The sequence below is a fragment of the Erpetoichthys calabaricus genome, chromosome 8 (genome assembly GCF_900747795.2).
Source record: "Erpetoichthys calabaricus chromosome 8, fErpCal1.3, whole genome shotgun sequence".
NCBI lineage: Eukaryota > Metazoa > Chordata > Cladistia > Polypteriformes > Polypteridae > Erpetoichthys > Erpetoichthys calabaricus.
This window is the reverse complement of record NC_041401.2, coordinates 134,753,044-134,775,536: the sequence shown is the minus strand read 5'-3', so window position 1 is coordinate 134,775,536 and position 22,493 is coordinate 134,753,044. Positions and strand designations below refer to the sequence as shown.

The window sequence follows — 22,493 nt, the reverse complement described above, 5'->3', positions numbered from 1 at the left end:
CTATATTTACGACATGTGCACCTATTGCAATGTACACACTTCTCTCTGTGCTGTGCTACTATTACACTGAAGGGGCTGGGGAAGCGGTGGTATTGGAACAGAAGCTTGTTGAAGTTTGTTGCATCCTCTTTTGCTTTGGCCATCACCTTTCCTTGTAAGAAGTGACGTCGAAGTTTTTCTGCAAGGTGAGCAAAGAACACTCTTCTTTTCTCAGTGGCCCCTGTGCATGCCTTGCACAGTACATGTGCGTTGATCGCAGTCCAGTCAAGCATGTTATAGCACACAGCAACCCGCCACCTGCGTGCTTCTGCTCTCACTGAATAAGCTCACGCTTATTCATTTTTTGACCCGAATTGTAACAATCAGATAACATCATCGCAGTAATGCAACATTATTTGAAAACGAACAGCGTCAGATCAGCTGTAAATGTTAAGGTATTTGTAAAAGTTAGCTTTTTTTCCAGTTTTATTCTCTCAGTCATTCAGTCATGTTGACGCTGTCCGTCGCCCAACACATTTTCTAATCCGACTCTAACGAACAGCGTGAGCATAAATTCACACCCGATTTGACGAGGTTCATTTTCAAATAATATTGCATTAGTGTGACAATGTTTTCTGATTGTTACTATTCAGGTCATAAAATGATTTCTTCAAAATGTCACATATTTGTCTCTTTATTTTTTGCCCGCTGCTGCGTTGACATCATGCACCAGAAGGCGTCAGTTTATTCAGTGCGAGAAGGAGCACGCAGGTGGCCGGTTGCTTGTACTATAACAAGCATGACCTGACGGCAATCAACGCACATGTACTGTACAAGGCATGCATGGGGTCCACTGAGAAAAGAAGAGTGTTCTTTGCTCACCTTGCAGAGGAACTTCGTCGTCACTTCTTACAAGAAAAGGCGATGGATAAAGCAAAAGAGGATGCAACATTGACAAGATTCTGTTCCAAGACCGCTGCTTCCCCAGCCCCTTCAGTGTATAGTAACACGGTACAGAGAGAAGTGTGTACATTGCAACAGGTGCACATGTCGTAAATATAGAAAGGACGGTCGTTGGGTGCGTGTGAACTGTTAAGATTTGAATCTTATGATTTCATATAGTGCGGAGCTGACTTCTCTGTACTATTCTTTTCTCTGCATGTCCTGGAGTACAAAAGAAACAGAACTGTGCACCAAAATGTGGAGGCTGCATGGGCAATATCGAAGAAAAAAAAAAAAATGCGGTCACCAATTACAAGCGCAAAAAGGCAAGCGAATGAATATGAAAAATATGAATAATGTTGCGTGAGCGAAAGAAATTGCAGACTCGACAGCAGGTGATGTTTTTCACAAGTTCTTGTTTATTCTACATCAGGAGTCACAGAAAGTAGAGATCCAGAGAGCACAGTCCGTCGCAGCAGGCTGTTCCTCTGAACCCTGAACAATGGCTAGGGGGAGCTTTAAATACCCCCTCTATCTTATGATTCTGTAAATGATGTAATATCTGAACTAGACATTATCTAAGTTCCCCTTAAAACATACAGGCGCCTTGCACATATGCCCTGCAATCTTATGATCTTTCATCTTTCCTGAGCCATGTACTTTGAGGAAGTTAGGCATTGGGTAACATATTTTTGTCAGTTCAATAAATCAAGCTTTCTTTTTTTACTGGCAGAGCACTGTTATGAAACTTAGTTACCAAATACACAGGGCACAAGGTGCCGAGGAGAACACTCTTCTTCTACAGTTGCATCCGTGCCGCAATGTTTTCCAAAATGTACTATACAGTTCATAAAATGAATAATTCTAAATATCATATATACCTATGTCTTTGTTTTTTGTCAGTGCGGCTTTGACATCATGGACCATAAGGTGCATACTAATTCAGCATAAGCAGGAACACTCAATAAAACTGATTTTAAAAAATTCAAGTGACGGTGAGATACGAAGAAGGCAGATTCACCAGCGTTTGTGTGTCAGCTTTTATCCATCCAGATCATAGAATTTCCATTTCCATTGTCTCAAAACACCACTCACATCTACAGTTATTCCCAGTTTCAGATAAAAAGTAACTGCGTCAGATTGGGGGCGGGGGATTGTTGTATCATGATCGTGACTAAGAGGATGAAAGTGGAAAAAAAAACGCTAACTTTTACAAGTCCTATAAATTTACACTAGCTTTTACAGGCACAAATCAAATTAGTGCTGGGCGGTATGACCAAAATTCTATATCACGGTATTTTTCAAAATTATACCGGTTTCACGGTATTCAACAGTATTTATTTCCCATGCATGAGTGGATGTTAACCACATTTTCCAATGCAATTACTGCAGTAGACTGGCTAAAAATAACCTATTCCACTGTCATGAGAATTGTACAAAAAAAAAAAACATTTTAATGTGCACACAAGTATTAATAATACAGGTTTGCATGGCCCCATAAAGTGATAGTTTTCAAGGGGGTGGCACTAATGAAGAGATGGAATCGCATTGCTTGACAGTAGCAGTCAAAATATAGAGCCTTTTAATTGAACAAATTTTGCAAACAACTTAAACTAAAATTTTGACAACATATTTTCAACCATCCAAAGAGGCATTTAGACTTACTAAAATTTAATCCAGAGGTGCTTGTCAAAAGTTGTATTGCACTGAACATGTCTTAGAAAAGGAATAAATAGTAAATATTTTTGTAAACCAACTACACTTTCTGTTAATGTTAACAATCTCTGTCCATTGACACGTTAAAGTGACTTTTTAAAGAACTTTACAATCATTAAACTGCATAATATTTAAAAACTAATAAATAATAACAATAAAATAAATAATAGTGCAACTTCAGAAATAATACTATTACTTCAAGCCCAGGTGCATTACACAGTATTCACCAAATAAAAATAAAATAAAACAAGTGCAACTTGGTGATGACATCTTTACCAACTGAGCCATCATTTAGGCAAATTGCATTAATATGGACCTTGCTTCAACCTAAGCTATATACATAAATAATAAAACTGCAACTTGCATTTATAATGCTATTTGTGGTATAGCCCTACGAAATCGTATTAAGGCCACGGTGAAGAAAAAAAAAACTTTGTGTCAAGAATAAAGTCGACATGTTGACTTTAATCTCGACATAAGCGTACAAGATTAAAGTGGAAATGTTGAGAGAATAAAGTCGACATTTCCACTTTATTCTCATAGTTTATTTTATAATTAAAGTAGAATGTCGTAAACTAAACTTCATCCTAAAATCAATGTTTAATTTACTACATTTTCTCAAACCCCGTCATAAGTTAATGTAGCACATTAAATGCTTTGTGTTGTGTTCCCTGACCAAGTTGTTAATCACTACGCACTTCTTAAACTGACTTCCTCCACACTAAGAGGAGGCGCCGGCAGCGATCACCGCACAGAATACATTCACTTCATGATATTCCTGCTCTCTGAAAATTTAGAATGCTAAGATATATACTTGATATCATTTCCAGGATGAAATGCATTAAAGCAGGTATTAAACATGCACGGTAGTGTTGTTGTAGTGCTGCTCCCTTGATAAATGTCTTTGTGAAATTAAAACTAATTATAAACGTAGACTACGGAGTGTTCAGAACTTTAAAAAAAAATCTTTGTTATACATGTTTAATTATGCCATCCATTCAGGGTTGCGCTCAACCCAACAAGCATTGTGTGTGAGGCAGGAGCAAATCCTGAACGCCAGCACATTGCAGGGTGAATACAAGCAAAACATACACTAGCAGGGTCAATATAGCATAACAAAACCCCACGACCTACATGACTTTGAAAGGAAACTGAAGCACGCCGAGTAAACCCACCAGAAAAACATGCAAATTCAAGGCAGGGTACACCCGAGACCCCCTTGCTGCGAGGCAGCAGTGCAACCTCCATGCCACCGTGCCCCACATGATTAATACATGCTTTAATGCATTTCATCATGAAAATGATAAAGTATTGATCTTAGCATTTTAAATGGTCAGGGAGCAGAAATATCATGAAGTGAATGTTTCTATGCAGCGATCGCTGCCAGCGCCTCCTCAGTACAAGATTTAACATGGCTAGGGGAATACTTAGCACAAAGCATTTAATGTGCTACATAACTTATGATGGGGTTTGAGAAAAAATAGTAAATTAAATATTCATTTTACGATGAAGTTTAGTTTACGATGTTCTACTTTAATGACAAATTACGAGAATAAAGTCAACATGTCATCACACTATTACACAGCACCCAGGTACATTACACTGTATTGAAAAAAAATAAAACAAGTACAACTTAGCTTGCAGTATTATCCAGTAGTACAGAAACAGTATTCACAGATTTGCACATAATGGTCCATATCCAACCCTTTAAAACCAAAGTATCTCCAGGCAACGTACGTGACTCCTTTTTTTCAGCAAAAGTTCTTCTATGTCATCATGTTAAACTTTATCGTCTGCTACAGCTTCAGTTTCATAATGTTCTCTGTCCATTTTCACCGTGCATGTACTACCGCATGTACTCCGTTGCATGCCTATTTAGCGGTGTAGCAGTGAAAAAGAGCCCCCACGCAACACTTCCACTAACGCAAGTACTCCATTGTATCTGTTTAGCGGTGTAGCAGTGAAAAGGGTCCCCCCTTAAACAGTTTCCCGCTGCGCCATGTTCTGAATGTTGTTTAGGCAATTTAAACCAGTGTTGCGGTATAAGAAAAATCCATATCATAACAAAAATAAAAAACAGTTTTCGGTATGAACTGGTATACCGCCCAGCACTAAATCAAATGTATGTTTTTATTATACTGTATAATATTAACAATAAGAGTAGCTCACTACTCAAAACGGTAAATTTGCCGGGGAGATGGTTTTCAAACTCACAACCTCAGGTTTATAAGTCGGCAGATCGAACTGCTGCACCACGGAAGCTGTCGTATTGTACTTGCACCTTTTGTGAAAGTGTTTATTTGATATTTGGCCATCCGCTGTCAAACGTTATACAGTTCATTTCTACATTTTGTCATTTATTACTAAAATGTGAAAAACATTTCTGTTTTAACGATGTATTTACATAAATTGTTGTAGACACAAAACACACATCAAATTATTTCCCCTTACAATTCTGGGTAGCTCACTCCCAGATAAATCAATCTAGGCAGGAACTGGGAGAACTTCTTGCTCATTCTAAGGCGGTGGGGGGGATGGTATAGTAGGCTGCTTGGGCTTATCGACACATTTAGAAGACAAAAGAGGCTGACGGAGAGGTGCGAAGGGATTTAAGGTGGGCCGGATTTACAAGTTTTTTCATTGGCTCTGGTAATTCTAGTGTTAATCTCTAGAGTTTCAAATTCAATGAGAGCATAATAATTGATTTTGCAATCTTCCAGATCTACAGTATTTAACTTAGTTCTGAAACAAGAAACATAAGCTATAAAACAAAAATTCTTGAAACTTACAATTCACATATTTTTAGGAGCTCATTTTTGGTCAATTACAAAATCAGCATGACAGAATACCTTTTTCAGTTTCAGACTCAAACCGCTTTGATCACGTATCATGTGTAGATTTTTTATACAGGGTGAACCAAAAAAAAAACAAAACAAACAAAAAAAAAAAACAAGTACCACATTTCAAATGTTTATTCTACAAAAGGGCTACAAGATAAAATAAATTTCATAACGACACAAGAAAGGGTATACATTTCATCCTTATTAGGGGGTTCGTCAGCTGTACACACTTTTGCATCCCATACATTACACACCAATGTGTATCAAATATAATACATAGCAATGCATAATAAACACCTGCAGAGATATTCTCATCATTTTACTATTAAGACTGAAGGGATTATGAAAAAATATCAAATGCAGAGTCAGCCTCTTAAAACCACATACTCTCACATCCTTATAAATGAATGCCTGTCTATATTTTTGTACCTCTCTTTTAGAAAAATCTAATTATTCTGATATCAATGGAGAATATAGTTATCCATACAAAAATTATTGTGCTTTGTAAAACCATATAAAATGCTTTTATGGAATAAAAATTGCATATAAATGTAAAAGAAAATATACCATCACTAAAATTCTTCAAACAACACTTTTTGGTCAATACAAAAGATTTTACATAATGTTCTAGCAATTGCACTACAATAATACCCAGAAAATAACTTCAGATACTAATTCCATCATTAGTATATAACTTGATCAAAGTTGTAAAGATATTCTTCAAATATCATTAGCGTCTTGTTTAATATAATCAGTCTTATAAATTAGGGATGCACCGATACCACTTTTTTGGAAAACGAGTACGAGTACGAGTACTTGCATTTCAGTACTCGCCGATACCGAGTACTTGCCGATACTGAGTACTTAATAAAAACATGATTTAAATTTACAGGTAACAGCTTTAGTCATATAATTTAACAAAAAAAACAAGGGACTAGTTTGGAATTAAGAACATTTATTTAAAATGAAAAGCATGTTGTATGCAACATATTACAGAATAAATAATTATAAAAAAAATTTAAACAGTGACAGTGCAACTCAAGTATTTTTTTCAGTTTGTTGTAAACTCTGCCGCTTTGGACAACACAAGGGGCATTAATAAACATCTTTGCTATTTAGTGCACAATATTTGAATAAACTAACAACATCCACTAACATAGAACTGTGGCAATCAGTGCAACTGAGGTAGGTATTAACATCAAGTCTAAGACGACTCACTTAATGGAGCCTATTTAGAAAAAGTGAGTGGCAGGTTTTTTTTAAGAAAAGTAGCTTTTCTGCATTATCAGCAGTCAGCCTGTTTCTGTTTTCATCTATAATGTGTGACACTGAGCTAAAAAGCCTTTCACTTTCCACACTGCTACATGGGGCTGAGAGGTATTTCTGGGCCATTTTAGCCAAAGTGGGGAACCTGATTTTGTTGACACCCCAGTACTTCAGAGGACTGTCATCACGAGGGCTTGGGGCCTCTCCGAGGTATGTGTCGAGCTCAATGGCAGCACCTGCTGCCAGCGGCTGTGCTGCCTGGGGCTGCTCCTTAGCGATTTCTTCAAATACAGTGTCCAGACTGCTGCTAGTGCTGGCCTGGGCCTTGAGGAACAGTTTAGCAGGAGGTTCTGCAGCTTCTGCCCGACTCCCCTCTGCCTCAGCTCTGGACATCATCTGCAGCTCCTGCTTCAGGTGCAGCTTGGCCTCCGGAGCAGTGTTGTTGGAGAAGAAGCGATCTTTATACCTGAACAAAATTCATGAATGTATTAATATGTGGAAAAATAGGACTGATTTTAGTTTCCCCTAAACCACTGTCACAAATGCCAGCCATTTGGCTTTCTGGTAGTAATAAGGGAAATATATTTCATATTACAGTGGAACCTCGAGATACGATCACCTCTGTATACGAGAAATTAAAAAGACGAGGAAAGTATGAGCGAAAAATTCAGATCTAAATACGAGCACTGGCTCATGTAACGAGCCACGAGCCAGGCTGTGGATATAGCTCGCGGCTTAGCAAGGGGGGCGTGGTAGCTGTAGCGAGCCGCAGGGCGATCTGCGGTGTCTGCGTTTCTCACCTAAGTGCACAGGTGGGAAACTGCCCACATCCATGATTTGTCCTGTGGCTGATGGGCTGGGCAGGGTTGCCACCCGTCCTTTAAAATACGGAATCGTCCAGTATTTGAGAATGAAATTGCGCGTCCCGTTTTGAATCAATACGTATGCGTCCGTTATTTTTTTGTATTAAAAGTGGTAACCCTAGCAGCTGCCATGTCTTCCCCGCATATATAGAGAAGCGCGAGCCGGTTAAGGGGGTGAAGAAGTAAAAGAAAAGAGAGGAAAGGAGAGGAGAGAGAACGGAGGTTGCAGGAGGAGGCAGGAATCCGCAGCAGTAGGAAGTCGGTGCGAGAGAGCGAGCGAGTGCAGGCTCGCGTGTAGCTGAACAGGCGAGCCAAACAGCTGAAGCAGGACGGTGTAGAGAAGGTCAGCTGCATTAAGAGTGTCTCGCCTGTTGCAGAGCCCGCATGGGAGAAGCAGGTGAGATGCTAACAGAGAAGAAGCACCGGGGATTGTCATCTGTTTTTTGAAGACTGCTTCCTGTTGACGTTTTAACCTCGTGTTAAAGGATTGTTATTCTTATGTACTTTTGTTTTAGTTTAGGAAAATGGTTCCAAGGTTTTAAGAGAAAATAAGCAGGCAGGAATCAGAGAGGAAAGGTCCAATACTTCAATTGTGTTTACTTGTTCAAATATAATATCAGTTACATACAATATAATAGCAATATACATGCAGATATAGGAATTGTACTATTGACTTACAGTAATATATATATATGACTTATACTATACTTACAGTAATATCAAAAGACCCAGAGCCATCATCCTAGACCAGTAGACTGAGGGAGCCCGCGTGTCAGTCTCGTCAGAGGATCAACTCGTGAGCCTGGTCCAATACCGGGCGGTGTGCACGTTCCCCACGGTTGAGCTTCCGAAGAAACTGAGGGCGGAACCTTCCCTTATATACTAATTGAGTGTCCTTAACCAAAATGGCTTACGTGTAACCAGTGTATACAGAAGTGATCAGTTTCAGCACACATCTTCCCACGGGACAACTTATGTGTTATCTCTACTAAGCCTAAAACAACCCTTCTTAGAGACATCAAAACAACTTACAGAAAAACATCTTGCATTAATTAACCTTTCCCTAAAACATTCTGAAACCCTTTATGAGAAAGAAGTTTTTGCACATTCTTTCGCTATCATCCCAAACATTCCAATCTTTGTAGCTGGTTTTGCACTGAAGCGACCAACCCCCTCTTACTCCTTTATTTTATCCCTTCTCCTGTTACAGAGAAAACCTTTTTATTACAACTTTAAACCTCCACTTCACAACTGTTTTAAGGATTATTTATTTAAAGATTTATTGAATGCTCTACTGCACTTTGGACACTTGTTTTGATTCTTTTAATAATCAGTTATATTATTTACCAGTGTTATTTATTAAAGGTAGACTACAGTATATATAATTTATCAGTGTTATTTGTTAGGAAAATTGATTTTTATGTTAATATATTTGGGATGCGGAACGGATTAACTGGATTTCCATTATTTTCAATGGGGACGTTTGTTCTAGATACAAGAAATTCGCTATACAAGCTCAGTGCTGGAACGAATTAAACTCGTATCTAGAGGTTCCACTGTATATATATTGCATACATTTGTATTTGTGTATTTTAGTTACAAAAATATAATATAATATTTCAGATGGAAATTAATCTTACATTTAGTACTGTAGTTTATCATTGAATACCTATAGCACACAGACTTTACCTTGGGTCAAGTATGGTGGAGATGAAGTACAGTGGGTTGGTCTCGACGTCACTGAAGCGCTTCTTGACAGCTGCCAGTAAGGTTGCTTTCATTGTCTTGACGCCGTGGTCCTCGTCTGTTTCTCTGTTTAGAAGTCTCACTAGCACAGTCACAGCTGGGATGACATCAGAGGCTAGTGCGTCGTAGCTGCTCACTTTTTTAGTTAGTTCCTCAAAGGGGGCGAGGATGGCAACAGTCTTCTCCATAAGAGCCCATTGGTGAGCGGTGAGATAGTCAGGGACTGGGAGTTCATGCTCGGACACATACACCCCCAGCACTCGCTTTTGCTCAATGAGGGACTGGAGCATGTAATACGTGCTGTTCCAGCGCGTCTGTACGTCCTGCTGCAGTCTCTTTATTGGCTGGTTGAGCTGTCCCTGAATGTCCTCGAGGCGGGAGTAGGCTAAGGCGGAATGTTTAAAATGCCCAACTATTTTCCGCCCCACTGCTATAGCATCAGCTATGCTCCTTCCCTCGTTAACAGCCAGTTGGAGCGTGCGCGCGACACACGGCAGACTTGGGAGCCCTGCGTCATTCATGGCTTTAATCATGTTTTTGGCATTGTCACGAAGCACAACATGTACTGATGTTTTAGGTATACCCCATGTCTGGAGCATTTCCTCAAACACATGCGCTATAGCCTGGCTGGTGTGCGAGCCGCGGAATTGTTTCGCATGTAATATGGCTCGTTGCGATTTGAAACTCTCGTCTATCCACTGGGAGGTTAGGCTAATTAGCGACACGGGGCTAACACTGCTTGTCCAAATATCCGTGGTGAAACTAAACGCAGAGGAGGGTTGCAGTAGGCTGTGGATATGTTTTTTCACGGAGTCGTGTAGTTTAGGCAGCTCCGTGTCAGTCATGTAGCGGCGGCTTGGGACATCATATCTGGGCTCCAGAACATGGAGGAGACGCAGGAATCCCACATTTTCTACCTCCGAGAGTGGCTGGTCACTCAATGCAATGTATTCGATAATTGCCTGTGTTATTTTCACAGCACGTGGATTGTCTCTGGACATTTTCTCTCGTCTTGCAAAAGTTTGCTGCAGCGTGGGTTGTGTTGGTTTAGAAGCGTGGGTAAACTCCTTGTACTCGTTGTCGTGTTGGGATTTTAGGTGCTTGATTAAATTACTTGTGTTAAATGCGCTACCTTTTGAGCCTCCTCTGGACAATTTCGCTGAGCACAATTTGCAGTCCGCCTTTGTTTTGTCGTCTTTATTCACTCTGAAATAGTTCCACACGGCTGACATGTCTCGCCTCGCCTTCTCCCCGCTCTGAGCTGCAGCCGGGGCCTGGGGGCGGGCACTCAGCGCCTGTGATTAACCCCTTACACGCCGCTCAAACATAGACATTTCTCAGACCGTGGTATCGGTCCCCGGTATCGGGGGACTTTTAACGAGTACGAGTACTTTAGAAAATGTGGTATCGAGGCCGATACCAGATACCCGTTTCGGTATCGGTGCATCCCTATTATAAATATTAAATCACAGGCCCACAATAACAGTTTTCTAATATTTGGTTTTAAATTGATTGTGTCAGATGGCCATATGTTTTTGCTGTTTTAGCAAAAACCGTATTATCAGTTTTTTTGAGGATGACAAGTCTGTCGTCTCCATAACATAAAAAAAAATAGTTACAGCAGAAAAGTAAAATACAAAGTAAGACTTTCACAAGGAAACCATTCTCCACTACAAAGACAATCAAGTAATGGTGCAAAACCCAGTGATGTAGCTTGCATTCTATTCAAGATGCTGAATAACTGCTTTATTTGTGCTTTGTACACAAGGTAAAGAATTGATTAGGGGGCATAAGCTCACCAGATAATTGGTTTACTTCCCCATGACTGAAGGTAAAACCCAAATTCTTCCAGATACATGAACACAAAAAAACAACTAATTATGGCAATGGAAAGGCAAAACACTTGAATATCAGAATAAAATAGCATTAGGTCGGACTTTAACGCTGCTTTTTACCTCTATACAAGTAGATGAAGCGACAAGTGGTTCACCATTAACAAATCATCATCAAAAGAGGAATGAAGACAGGAACATCAGCAGATCTTCCATTTATTGGAAATTTATCGTTTTTAAATGACCAGTTCATAAGAAAACAACAAAATACTGAATGGCTAGTTAATGCCACTGGACTACAATCAGATATTAATCACAGCAAAAGACAGAAGCTGTAAGGACTAATGGCTGCTCTTATAAAGACTAATTTAAAATGGTGTTTAAAAATTTAGATCAGTAATCAATTTATTTGCAGTATCCAATTATTAAAATCACACTCGAGATATAAACTGCTCAAAAAATTAAAGGAACACTTTGAAAACACATCAGATCTGAATGGGAGAAAAAATCATGCTGGGTATCTATACTGATATGGACTGGGTAATGTGTTAGGAACAAAAGGATGCCACATTGTTTGATGGAAATGAAGATTATCAACCTACAGAGGGCTGAATACAAAGACACCCCGAAAATCAAAGTGAAAAAATGATGCGGAAGGCTAGTCCATTTTGCTGAAATTTCATTGCAGCAACTCCAAATCATTCTCAGTAGTTTGTATGGCCCCTACGTGCTTGTATGCATGCCTGACAACATCGGGGCATACTCCTAATGAGATGACGGATGATGTCCTGTGGGATCTCCTCCCAGATCTGAACCAGGGCATCACTGAGCTCCTGGACAGTCTAAGGTGCAACCTGACAGTGTCGGATGAACCGAAACAATGTCCCAGAGGTGTTTCATTGTATTTAGGTCAGGCAAGCGTGGGGGCCAGTCAATGGTATCAATTCCTTCATCCTCCACGAACTGCCTGCATACTCTCACCACATGAAGCCAGGCATTGTCGTGCACCAGGAGGAACCCAGGACTCACTGCACCAGCATAGGGTCTGACAATGGGTCCAAGGATTTCATTCCGATACGTAACAGTAGTCAAGGTGCCGTTGTCTAGCCTGTAGAGGTCCGTGTGTCCCTCCATGGATATGCTTCCCCAGACCATCACTGACCCACCACCAAACCGGTCATGGTGAACGATGTTACAGAAAGTATAACATTCTCCACGGCTTCTCCAGACCCTTTCACGTCTGTCACATGTGCTCAGGGTGAACCTTCTCTCATTTGTGAAAAGCACAGGGCACCAGTGGTGGACCTGCCAATTCTGGTATTCTATGGCAAATGCCAATCGAGCTCCACTGTGCCGGGCAGTGAGCACAGGGCCCACTAGAGAACGTCAGGTCCTCAGTCCACCCTCATGAAGTCGGTTTTGGATTATTTGGTCTGAGACATTCACACTAGTGGCCTGCTGGAGGTCATTTTGTAGGGCTCTGGAAGTGCTCACCCTGTTCGTCCATGCCCAAAAGAGCAGATACCGGTCCAGCTGATGGGTTAAGGACCTTCTAAAGCCCTGTCCAGCTCTCCTAGAGTAACTGCCTGTCTCCATGCCCTTGAGACTGTGCTGGGAGAAACAGCAAACCTTCTGGCAATTGCATGTATTGATGTGTCATCCTGGAGAAACTGGACTACCTGTGCAACCTCTGTAGGGTTCAGATATCGCCTCATGCTACCAGAAGTGAGACTGACCATAGCCAAATGCAAAACTAGATTAAAAAACAAGTCAGAAAAGATGAGGAGGGAAAAATGTCAGTGGCCTCCATCCGTTAAACCATTCCTGTTTTGGGGGTTGTCTCATTGTTGCCCCTCTAGTAGACGTGTTGTTAATTTCTTTAACACCAAAGCAGCTGAAACTGATTAACAACCCCCTCTGCTACATAACTGACCAGATCAATATCCCTGACGTTTCATTAACTTGATGCTATACTCTGATAAAAAAGTGTTCCTTTAAATTTTTTTGGCCAGTATAGATAGAACACTGCAGAAATCTGTGTAAATACTAAAAGTATATTGTACCCAACCCTCCAATTAATCAATTTTTCTGCAGCTTGTCTCACTTTGGATGTTTACAGCTGAAAAGGGCTTTACTTTGTACAGCTAAAAGAATTAATCTCTATCATTGAATATTGTGTGTGGCATCAAGTAAATTGCTTTTCTAACATATGCTATAGTATTTATTTGCATTTGTGAATGTGAACAATATACAGTACATGTATACAGTGGGGCAAAAAAGTATTTAGTCAGCCACCAATTGTGCAAGTTCTCCCACTTAAAAAGATGAGAGAGGCCTGTAATTTTCATCATAGGTATACCTCAACTATGAGACACAAAATGAGAAAAAAAATCCAGAAAAATCACATTGTCTGATTTTTAAAGAATTTATTTGCAAATTATGGTGGAAAATAAGTATTTGGTCACCTACAAACAAGCAAGATTTCTGGCTCTCACAGACCTGTAACTTCTTCTGTAAGAGGCTCCTCTGTCCTCCACTCGTTACCTGTATTAATGGCACCTGTTTGAACTCATCAATATAAAAGACACCTGTCCACAACCTCAAACAGTCACACTCCAAACTCCACTATGGACAAGACCAAAGAGCTGTCAAAGGACACCAGAAACAAAATTGTAGACCTGCACCAGGCTGCATTGAATCTGCAATAGGTAAGCAGCTTGGTGTGAAGAAATCAACTGTGGGAGCAATTGTTAGAAAATGGAAGACATACAAGACCACTGATAATCTCCCTCGATCTGGGGCTCCACGCAAGATCTCACACCGTGGGGTCAAAATGATCACAAGAACGGTGAGCAAAAATCCCAGAACCACACGGGGGGACCTAGTGAATGACCTGCAGAGAGCTGGGACCAAAGTAACAAAGGCTACCATCAGTAACACACTACGCTGCCAGGGACTCAAATCCTGCAGTGCCAGACGTGTCCCCCTACTTAAGCCAGTACATGTGCAGGCCCGTCTGAAGTTTGCTAGAGAGCATTTGGATGATCCAGAAGAGGATTGGGAGAATGTCATATGGTCAGATGAAACCAAAATAGAACTTTTTGGTAAAAACTCTACTCGTCGTGAGTTGCATCCAAAGAACGCCATACCTACTGTAAAGCATGGGGGTGGAAACATCATGCTTTGGGGCTGTTTTTCTGCAAAGGGATCAGGACGACTGATCGGTGTAAAGGAAAGAATGAATGGGGCCATGTATCGTCAGATTTTGAGTGAAAACCTCCTTCCATCAGCAAGGGCATTGAAGATGAAACGTGGCTGGGTCTTTCAGCATGACAATGATCCCAAACACACCGCCCGGGTAACGAAGGAGTGGCTTCGTAAGAACCATTTCAAGGTCCTGGAGTGGCCTAGCCAGTCTCCAGATCTCAACCTCATAGAAAATCTTTGGAGGGAGTTGAAAGTCTGTGTTGCCCAGCGACAGCCCCAAAACATCACTGCTCTAGAGGAGATCTGCATGGAGGAATGGGCCAAAATACCAGCAACAGTGTTTGAAAACGTTTGACCTGTCATTGCCAACAAAGGGTATATAACAAAGTATTGCGTTGAACTTTTGTTATTGACCAAATACTTTTTTTTCACCGTAATTTGCAAATAAATTCTTTGAAAATCAGACAATGTGATTTTCTGGATTTTTTTTTTCTCATTTTGTCTCTCATAGTTGAGGTATACCTATGATGAAAATTACAGGCCTCTCTCATCTTTTTAAGTGGAAGAACTTGCACAATTGGTGGCTGACTAAATACTTTTTTGCCCCACTGTATAAGAAAATAAATAAAAAATAAAGCATACATAGTGGAACCTCAGTTCACGACCATAATTCGTTCCAAAACTCTGCTTCAGTTCACGACCAAATTGGTTTGTGACCAATTTCCCCCATAGGATTGTATGTAAATACAATTAATCCATTCCAGACCATACGAACTGTATGTAAATATATATATATATTTTTTTTTTAAGTTTTTAAGCACAAATATAGTTAATTAAACCACAGAATGCACAGCGTAATAGTAAACTAAATGTGAAAACATTGAATAACACTGAGAAAACCTTGAACAACAGAGAAAACTAACATTGCAAGAGTTTGCGCTATACTATAGCCTTATGACCTGATCGCTGTAAACTTTTTTTTTTTTTGAGTTTTAGGCACAGGGGAAAAAAAGGAACATTTGAACAAATCCGAACTTTATTTAAAAGCCAACCAAAAGCAACCAAGAAAGTAACATTGTAGGAGTTCACGCTAATAGCATTACAACCCGATCGCTGTAAACACTCTTTTTAAATGAGTTTTAAGCATAGGGGGAAAAAAAGGAACATTTGAACAAATCCGAACTTTATTTAAATGCCAACCATAAGCAACCAAAAAAAATAACATTGCATGAGTTCACGCTAATAGCATTACAACCCAATCGCTGTGTAAACTGTTTTTTAATGAGTTTTGAGCACAGGGAAAAAAATGAACATTTGAAAAATCTGTAATTTAATAAACCACCAAGAAAAGTAACATTGCAACAAATCACACTACGAACCACTCACTGTAAACACTTTTTTTAATGAGCTTTAAGCACAGGGAAAAAAGAGAAAAGTAACATTGCAACAATTCACGCTACAAACCGAAAAATGAACATTTGAAAAATCCGTAATACAAAAACTAACCATAAACCACCAAGAAAACTAACCTTGCATGAGTTGAGTTCTGGCATGAAGTGAGGAGGAACTGGGTGGAGAACAATCCGGTCTTGTCGCAGTTGAAGACTTGTTGCGGGATGTAGCCTTAGTCCTCAACTAATTTTGTGAAATTTTTCACAAATTCTTTCGCAGCTTCAGCGTCGGAACTAGCAGCCTTTCCATGCCTTACCACACTATGAATGCCACTTCTCTTGTGAAACTTTTCAAACCATCCTCTACTGGCTTTAAATTCCTCACTTCGCCACTCGTAGAATCTTCCTGGCTTTCTCGCATAACATCGCCTCACTTACGTTATCCCCTGCAAGTTGCTTCTCGTTCAGCCACACTAGCAACAGTTTTTCCACCTCTTCCAGCGCCTGGTTAACGCTGTAACTCCTTTTGCAACATCAGCTGCTTTAATAGATTCTTTCTGCTTTAGAATAGTCAAAATTGTAGATTTTGACTTCTTGTACTCGGCGGCAAGATCAGTAACACGAACGCCACGCTCATACTTTTCAATAATTCCTTTCTTTACTTCAATTTCAATTTTCTGCAAAACTTTCTTCTCACCACTCTTCACTTGCTTAGAAGCCATAGTTGACTGACAGACAGACAGGAGAGACTTTATTAATCCCAAGGGGAAATTCACATACTCCAGCAGCAGCATACTGATAAAAAACAATATTAAAGAGTGATAAAAATGCAGGTATAACAGACAATAACTTTGTATAATGTTAACGTTTACCTCCCCCCCCCCCCCCACCCCCCGGGTGGAATTGAAGAGTCGCATAGTGTGGGGGAGGAACGATCTGCTCAGTCTGTCAATGGAGCAGTGGAGAAGAGGGCGCTCGCCACAACCGTCTGGTAGAACATCTGCAGCATCTTATTGCAGATGTTGAAGGACGCCAGCCAGTCGGCTCTGTCCTCTCTTGCACAGAGCATCAGTATTGGCAGTCCAGTCCAATTTATCATCTAGCTGCACTCCTAGGTACTGTATTTATAGGTCTGCACCCTCTGCACACAGTCACCTCTGATGATCACGGGGTCCATGAGGGGCCTGGTCCCCCTAAAATCCACCACCAGCTCCTAATGTTTTAATAACCAAATCTAAGGTTTTTGTGGAAAAAGTACATAAAGATTCTGAAAAGGACCCAATGGCGACCAAAGCTGGAAAAAAGCAAATAATATCAAGTTTGCAAGTTGTTTGCAAACAATATCATTTATAAAAAAAACTTGTGTTACTCGGGTCACATTATTCACATGTTAGACCATCCAGTCACATGTTCACAAAATGCATACACTTTTTGCTAAAATGTTAAACTCCTCAGGATAATTAAAGTAGTAAAAACAAGTAGAAAGCCCCTTCACATGGGGTCACAACTCTCCCCCTCATTCATTGGTCAAGAGTGCTATTTTCAACACTGAAAGCATTTCCTAATAAAAATCCTTTCGATAATTGTAATAAAACAAGTTTAAAACCAAGCAAGTTAAAAATTCTTGAAATCTAAAATAAGTCACTCAATGTCTAGAATATCTACAGTGGCATGCAAAAGATTGGGCACCAAACATCATTGAAAATCTGTGGACAGATCTTAAAAGAGCAGTGCATGCAAAACAGCTCAAGAATCTTGCAGAATTTGAAGCCTTTTGCAAGAACGAATGGGTAAAAAATACCCCACGTAAGAACTGAAAGACTCTTAGCTAGCTACAAAAAGCTTTTACAAGCTGTGATACTTGCCAAAAGGGGATGTTACCTTATAAGTACTGACGATGTCAGATGCCCAAACTTTTGCTTCATGCCCTTTTCAATTTTTTGGGTATTTTGTACCAGTGAATGTGGAAATAAAAATAATCTTGCTTAAAATATTAAAGAAATGTGTCATCTTATCTTTATGCCTTTTTTTCAGCTCATCTTCTGCTCACATACTATTCATAGTAACAGACATTTTAAGAAAGGATTCCAAAACTTTTGCATGCTACTGTAAATCTGACATACCATAAATGAAAACAGACAAAAACCATGCCTGTATCGCCAACAATGAAGAATGCTAACCAACAACTCATTAGTCATCCAAAACACACTAGACAGATAGAGAGTACTTTATTTGTCCCTGGGGAAGGTTTAGCAATATAACTTAGTGTGTCTCAATTTTTGTCTAAGAAACATCTTGAAACAAATGTAATCTGTGTTAGGTCTTGTCCTTCCCTCAATAAGATTAGTCATTTAAACTTTGAAACTGACATGTTCAAACTTCACTTGGATTAAGTTCTATATTTTAACCTTGATTCAGGTACACTAACCTATGTTTCAACTTCCACATTATGACAAACTGCCACTACATCCTGGTTACTTATGGGTGGGGGGGGGGGGGGGGTTTGGGTTACTGTCTCTCTTCATACTTTGCAACAGTTACCACTTATTAGGTTAAAAACAACAAAAAAAGAAAGTAGATTAATATAGTCCTCTTATATATTATGCTCTGTGTTTGGCACATGGAAGAAAAGTAAATTGGTTTAATTCTATGCTGGCACTTAGACACAAGTATTTCAGTATACCTCTCTAAACAATGGTGGGCAACCCATCTCTTATCCAACTTGGGCTTCATGAGGTACTGGCATGTTTGGCATTTGTTTGACAGAACAGAGCTCACCACATTCCAGTTTCTTAAAGACAAATCTACAATTCCTTCTTCCTTTCTTTTTCTACTTACTGATTAGGAATGTTCTCAGAATGTATGGAGTAAGCTCTCTGCCCCTGTTCCCAACCATCCACTCTTTTCTTCACTGTCCACTAAACACACTTCCTCTTTATTTTTCTTATTCATGATTCCATTATTTCTCAGGGATAAATAAGTTATTTAATTTGTATCTTTAAACTGTAAAGCAAGGGGGTAAATCAAGGAAAAAATTCATCTTTGTCACAAACATTATGAAGGGCACTGTAGCTTCTGACCCATTCCGTCATCAGTGTTCCCTTAATACACCAGGCACTTTTCTCTACACGTTCTGGGAATGTCCCACTATTGGAATTCTCTGGACCTCAATTACTCATTCTCTCTACTCCATCTTATCTGTCTCTCTTCTTTGTTCTCCTGCCAGTTTACTCCTTTCAGATTTCTCTACTCTCCCTCTTCCCATTCATCAACAGCATATTATTTCAATAGCTACTATAGCAGCCAAAAATCTTAAGGATTTCTGATGAAAAGACCCTGACCATGGGAAAAAGTGGGAATACACTTGATGCTACTGTATTTCTATGATTAAGTGTCATGGATAACAATGAACCCATGATCTACCTTAATTAGTAATATTAGTTCCTCTAGCACAGCTGGACATGTGGCCATCTGGGCTTTGTTAGTGATCTGCAGGTTTTATTAATTTATTTTTTACTCTCTTTTCTTTAGTATAGCATCAGGGTTGGAGCTGTTCAAATTTATATTTATATAAATGTTTCCTTTTCTGTTCTCTTCTTCTAACTGAAGGCAAATAAAAATTGATCTTAAAGAAAATACTAAAACAAACTGTTGCTCCAGAGTTACAGATATACAGAAATTATTTGGTATGGTAAGTTTGCCTCAAGAGAATAGTTAATTTTAAAAGTGAAGCTTCATCTAACCCTGTAACAAAGGACTGAAATTCAATAAACTTTCTACAGTAAATAAGTGCACCTTGTCATTTTCTGTGCACACAGTCAACTGAGAAAACAGACTCTTTCCCTTTGAACTTTGCATTTCACTACCTCTACCTTTAGCGTATTTCAGTGCTCTTCCACAACCACAAATAGAATGAATTTTTACAATTAGCTGGGATTCAAATATTCATATGTCAACTATGATTAACATTTAATTTCTTTATTTTAGGCTGTGTTGCTTCTCCTCCCACGCAGACATATTTTTTCATGTCTTCTATAATTCTAGAACTAATTATTATAATTATCTCAAATGAACAATTTGTTTATTATCCTATGACTGAATCAATGCACTAAAGATAAACAAAATACAAAACAGTCAACCTAATATGAAACCAAAAACAAATGTATTAAATACTACATTTTTATGATGAAGGCTTAATGAAGAGAGAAAAGTGCAAAACAAACAAATTCTAAGTGAATTATGGAAAGGAAAAAATAAAAACCATTTCAACACAATTATCAACATATAAAAAAGATAGCATAATCCAACCAGTATAAACATTTGCTGCTAATTAGGCTTACCCAATGTACAGATAAAGTCATCCTTACACATTTTTAATGAATTCTTAAAATGAACATCTTCATTTTATTTGAGTATGCAGTTATCTGTTATACAACCAATAATACTCTCTCAAAATTACTACTCCTGGAACTGTTCAGTCAGCCCAATGTTAAAATCCAGGACAATGAAAATAAAATTTGAGTTTAGTCACACTTTGAGGCATAAACAAAGAACGTGAACAAGGTATAATTCATCAGAGGATGAAAAAGCTCTCATCTCTGATTTTCTGAAACCACTTTTTTATGATGAGGCTTGCAATGGCAGCAGGTTGCTTAACTGCTTAGGTCAACTCACACTTCCCTGTACACTGTGACCAGATTCCAGCACTTTCTGGGAAATTCCCAGGCGTTCCTAACACAGCTGAGAGATATCACCTCTCCAGTGTGAACCCAGTGGAACATGACCTGATCAGCTCTAGAAGGTGCCACCCAAGAGGCATCCTTATGACATGCCCAAACCACTCAACTCTGAGGTTCTCCCAAATCTCTCTGCTTCTCACGCACAGCCACCTTGTGAGGAAACCTCATTTCTGCAGCTTGTACTTGTAAACTCAATCTTTTGGTCATTACTCACAGCTCATTACCATAGGGAAGGACAGGGATGTAGATCAAACAGTAAAACAAGAATTTTGTCATTAGATTCAGGTCCCACTTCACAACCACCGCCTGTTCAGTGCCTGAAAACAGCTGTCATTGTGCCAGTCCCCTTGTCGATCTCATGTTCCATTTTTCTATCACTCATGAACAAGATCCCGAGCCTCTTGAACTACTCCACTAAGAGCAGTTGTTCCCCCCTCACCTAGAGGGAGCAATCCACTCTTTTCAGAGTGAGAACCATAACTTTGGAGGTGCTGATCCTCACAGCTTCACAAATGGCAGTGAATTACTTGAGTGAATGCAGAAGATCACAGTCAAAAGAGGCAAGGGGAACAACATTATCTGCATAAAGCAACTATGCTACCCCTAGTCTCCCCAACCGAACACTCTCACACCCTCAACTGCATCATTATACCCTATCCATGAAATCCTCAAACAGGAGCAGTGAGAAGACACAATCTTGACAGGGTCCAAAATCCACCATAAAAGAATTTGACTTAACGCCAAGTATTCAGACACAGCGCTCACTGCATTTACATAGGGCATTACATAATAATGGCCCTGTTATCCCATATAACCTGCAGAACCTCCCACAACAAGTGATGATGGACATGGTCATAAGCTTTTTCTAAATCTACAAAACACTTGTAAACTGGACTATGTACTAGGCGTGTGCGATATACATCGTTTACGATTATATCTTAAGTGCTGTTTTAACAATGTGCGAGATTAAATTATCGAGTATGTAACTCACTTTGCAAAAAAAAAAACAAACACAGAGTTCATTCACTAATGCAACAGTATAGACCACTGCGCATGCGCAAAGCGAGTTACATAGGCGTGCACGTCCAGCAAGCCGTCAAGTTAGCGTTGCTCACTGCCTCAAAATGGGTGAACAAACAGCGCCAGATGATAAAACAGCCTCGCCATCTACGTCGTCAGAGTTAATTGCCAGACGTGGTTCATTCTCACTCGCATGGCAGTGGTTTGGTTTTGAATAATAATAATAATTCATTACATTTATATAGCGCTTTTCTCAGTACTCAAAGCACTATCCACACAGGGAGGAACCGGGAAGCAAACCCACAATCTTCCACAGTCTCCTTACTGCAAAGCAGCAGCACTACCACTGCGCCACCTGTGAGGACAAAAAAGTGTGGTTTTGAAACAACAACAACAACATTTATTTATATAGCACATTTTCATACAAAAAGTAGCTCAAAGTGCTTTACATAATGAAGAAAAGAAAAATAAAAGACAAAATTAAAATAAGACAACATTAGTTAACATAGAAAAGGAGGAAGGTCCGATGGCCAGGGTGGACAGAAAAAACAAAAAAAAAACTCCAGAAAGCTGGAGAAAAAAAATAAAATCTGTAGGGGTTCCAGGCCACGAGACCACCCAGTCAAGAGACTGAAAAGACTGATGTTGCTCAAAAGACGGCAATCTGCAAACTATGTGGTAAATCGGATGCCGTTAAAGCCAGCTCGACAACTAACTTGTTTCACCATTTGAAAACTAACCACCGCAAAGAATACGAATAGCTTAAGGAGTCAACTGTCCAGCACAAGTCTAAAGTAACCAAGGTACAAGCACAAAAACACACTCAGCAAACTTTAGCGGACTCATTCTGCAAAAAAGTGCCTTACAACAAGAAAAGCAACAGATGGCATGACATAACAAACGCCGTCATCATTTACATCGCAAAAGATATGGTGCCAATTCAAGTGGTTGA

At 39.6% G+C, this 22,493-nt stretch overlaps 2 protein-coding genes across 2 annotated transcripts in view; both read right to left on the bottom strand.

Annotated features, from left to right (window-relative positions):
* The window catches only part of ube2g2 (ubiquitin-conjugating enzyme E2G 2 (UBC7 homolog, yeast)), a 148,202-nt gene that overhangs the window by 114,421 nt on the left and 11,288 nt on the right, over nucleotides 1–22,493 (bottom strand). The gene's annotated exons all lie outside the window — the stretch shown is intronic.
* LOC114656087 (zinc finger BED domain-containing protein 4-like) lies at nucleotides 6,398–9,600 on the bottom strand. The gene is made up of 2 exons (XM_028807493.2): nucleotides 9,296–9,600; nucleotides 6,398–7,209 (listed from the first exon to the last, which is right to left on the bottom strand). The coding sequence occupies exons 1-2, from the start codon at nucleotides 9,538–9,540 to the stop codon at nucleotides 6,696–6,698; spliced, it is 759 nt and encodes a 252-aa protein (XP_028663326.2). The 5' UTR covers nucleotides 9,541–9,600; the 3' UTR covers nucleotides 6,398–6,695.

What these genes read in the sequence shown, in the direction of transcription:
- LOC114656087 (XM_028807493.2), bottom strand. Translation starts at nt 9,540, where the DNA reads ATGGAGAAGACTGTTGCCATCCTCGCCCCCTTTGAGGAACTAACTAAA. An exon ending in TCCACCATACTTGACCCAAG is followed by an intron (nt 7,210 to 9,295) that starts GTAAAGTCTGTG and finishes AATTTTGTTCAG; the next exon opens with GTATAAAGATCGCTTCTTCT.